This window comes from Cynoglossus semilaevis, chromosome W, assembly GCF_000523025.1.
Source record: "Cynoglossus semilaevis isolate Cse_v1.0 chromosome W, Cse_v1.0, whole genome shotgun sequence".
Classification (NCBI taxonomy): domain Eukaryota; kingdom Metazoa; phylum Chordata; class Actinopteri; order Pleuronectiformes; family Cynoglossidae; genus Cynoglossus; species Cynoglossus semilaevis.
In genome coordinates this window covers 5894584-5897665 of record NC_024327.1, presented here as the reverse complement: position 1 = coordinate 5897665, position 3082 = coordinate 5894584, and the positions used below count along the sequence as shown (strand labels likewise).

General features: G+C 44.7%; 1 protein-coding gene across 1 annotated transcript in view; it reads left to right on the top strand.

Moving 5' to 3' along the window:
* The window catches only part of LOC103397040 (anaphase-promoting complex subunit 7-like), a 3996-nt gene extending 1802 nt beyond the window's left edge, over window positions 1–2194 (top strand). The window contains exons 2-6 of the mRNA XM_008335291.3: window positions 999–1185; window positions 1302–1421; window positions 1502–1613; window positions 1764–1917; window positions 1982–2194. Of these exons, the coding sequence (XP_008333513.2) occupies window positions 999–1185; window positions 1302–1421; window positions 1502–1613; window positions 1764–1917; window positions 1982–2141 (733 nt within the window). The 3' untranslated portion in view covers window positions 2142–2194. The remainder of the gene's footprint in view (window positions 1–998; window positions 1186–1301; window positions 1422–1501; window positions 1614–1763; window positions 1918–1981) is intronic.
* Window positions 2195–3082: the final 888 nt, after the last annotated feature.

The window sequence follows — 3082 nt, the reverse complement described above, 5'->3', positions numbered from 1 at the left end:
AGCTAGCTTTTTGTATCCTTCCCCTAAACCATGATGTTGAACAATCTTTGTTTTCAGGTCATTTGACAGTTGTTTTGAGGCTCCCATGTTGCCAGTCTTCAGAGAAGATGCAAAGGGGAGAACAACTTGCAACTGGCCACCTTAAATACCCTTTCTCACGATTGGCTTCACCTGTGTATGTAGGTCAAGGGTCAATGAGCTTACCAAACAAATTTTGAGTTCCAATAATTAGTGCTAAAGGTATTCAAATCAATAAAACAACAAGGGTGCCCAAATTTATGCACCTGCCTACTTTTGTTTAAGTAATTATTGCACGCTTTCTGTAAATCCTATAAACTTCATTTCACTTCTTAAATATCACTGTGTTTGTTTGCTAAATTATATATTTAATTGAAATTGCTGTTCCGAACAACCAATGATACATAAAGGAAAATCTTGAAAATGATCAGGGGCGCCCAAACTTTTTCATACCACTGTATGGTTTGGACTAGAGACACTAATAGGCAAAAGACGGGGCGGAGCTGGAGGTGGCAGAGTTAAAGATGCTAAGATTCTCTTTAGGAGTGACAACAATGGACAGGATCAGGAATGAGGTCATTAGAGGGACAACACAAACAGGAACGTTTGGAGAAAAAGCTAGAGAAGCCATATTGAGATGGTTTGGACATGTACAGAGGAGGGACAGTGGATACATGAAGATAGTTGGAGTCAGAGTAGAAGATGCAAAGAACAGAGAGAGATGGAAAACAATGATTCGCTGTGGCAACCCCTGAAAAAGGGACAAGCTGAAAGAAGAAGAATAATTATTATTTTATTTTACTTACTATCTTATTTTAATCCTAATCCTAATAAGTTCACATCTTTCCCAGTCCCAATTATTATATACTCAGTCACCAGCACTTTATGACATAATACTTGTTTCTACCTTATGTTAACTATATTATAGTATTGTTTTTACGACATGGTATTGACCACTATTTCTTGTTTTTCAACATCAGGGAGTTGTTCTCTCCAGCTCAGAAGTACCAGCTGTTGGTTTACCACGCTGATGCCATTTTCCATGACAAAGAATATCGCAACGCTGCGTGCAAATACAGTATGGCACTGCAACAGAAAAAAGTACTCAGTAAAACATCTAAAGTTCGTACTTCTACTGGTGGAGCAGCATCTAACATTCAGGCACAGGTGCATTTTTGCACATTTTTCCACATCTTTGACTGAGTCTAGAGAAATCTGGTGAGGAGAGTCTACAGGACAGACTTAGTCATCTAATGTGGAATAATACAATTCTTGTCTTTCAGAATTTGCCATCAGAAATTGAGGTCAAATACAAGATAGCTGAATGCTACACCATCTTAAAATTGGACAAAGATGCCATTGCTGTGCTCGATGGGATTCCATCCAGACAGAGGACTCCGAAAGTAAACTACTGCTTTTATGTTGCCCTTAAAGTTAATGGCGTTAAATAAATAAATAATGTCATCATTCTCACTTCTTTTAGATCAACATGATATTAGCTAACCTCTACAGGAAAGCTGGTCAGGAACGTTCTGCTGTGACCAGTTATAAAGAGGTTCTCAGACAGTGTCCACTTGCCCTGGACGCCATCATTGGTAGGAATGGTCACATTAAACAAGTAATAATAAACCATTGAGAATGGTACAATCTGTCTAGCGTTCTATGAAAATTGAAGTTTAAAAAGTGTATCATTTTGCTGCTCTATTTGTTTGATGGGCTAAAGATGTATGATTTATTATTGCCAGGTCTCCTGTCTCTGTCGGTCAAGGGAGCTGAAGTGGCGTCCATGACGCTGGATGTGATCCAGAGCATCCCTAACCTGGACTGGCTCTCTGTTTGGATCAAAGCTTATGCCTTTATACACACAGGAGACAATCAAAGAGCCATCAACACTATTTGGTAAGGACAAGATTTTAAAGGGAGAAAAAAAGATCTAGTCTCCATTCCTCTCATTTTCTCTCAGCTCTTTGGAGAAGAAGTCTCTCCTGCGGGACAACGTTGACCTGCTGGTGAGCCTGGCAGACGTGTACTTTAGAGCAGGGGACACAAAAAATGCCATCCTCAAGTTTGAGCAAGCTCAGATGCTGGATCCATACCTTATCAAGGGTATTTTTTTCTATTAATGTTCTTCATTTTAATGCCATCCATCCATCCATCCATCTTCAACCGCTTATCCGGGGCCGGGTCGCGGGGGCAACAGTCTGAGCAGGGACACCCAGACTTCCCTCTCCCTCGACACTTCCTCTAGCTCTTCTGGGGGGACCCCAAGGCGTTCCCAGGCCAGCCGAGCGACGTAGTCGCTCCAGCGTGTCCTAGGTCTTCCCCTGGGTCTCTTCCCAGAGGGACGGCACCCGAGCACCTCCCGAGGGAGGCGTCCGGGGGGCATGCGATGTAAATGCCCAAGCCACCTCAGCTGACTCCTCTCGATGTGGAGGAGCAGCGGCTCTACTTCGAGCTCCTCCCGCGTGACAGAGCTCCTCACCCTATCTCTAAGGGAGCGCTCTGCCACCCTGCGGAGAAAGCTCATTTCAGCCGCTTGAATCCTTGATCTCGTTCTTTCGGTCATGACCCACAACTCATGACCATAGGTGAGGGTAGGAACGTAGATTGACCGGTAAATTGAGAGCTTCGCTTTTCGGCTCAGCTCCTTCTTCACCACAACGGACCGATACAGCGACCGCATTACTGCGGCCGCAGCACCGATCCGCCTGTCAATCTCACGCTCGATTCTACCGTCACTCGTGAACAAGACCCCCAGATATTTGAACTCCTCCACCTGAGGCAGGACTTCATCCCCGACCCGAAGGGTGCATACCACCTTTTTCCGGTCGAGAACCATGGCCTCGGACTTAGAGGTGCTAATTTTCATCCCAGCTGCGTTACACTCTACTGCAAACCGCCCCAGTGCATGCTGCAGGTCCTGGTTCGAAGAAGCCAACAACACCACATCATCTGCAAAAAGCAGAGATGAAATCCGGTGGCTACCGAACTGGACCCCACCCGACACCTGGCTGCGCCTAGAAATTCTGTCCATGAAAATAATGAACAGAACCGGTGACAAAGG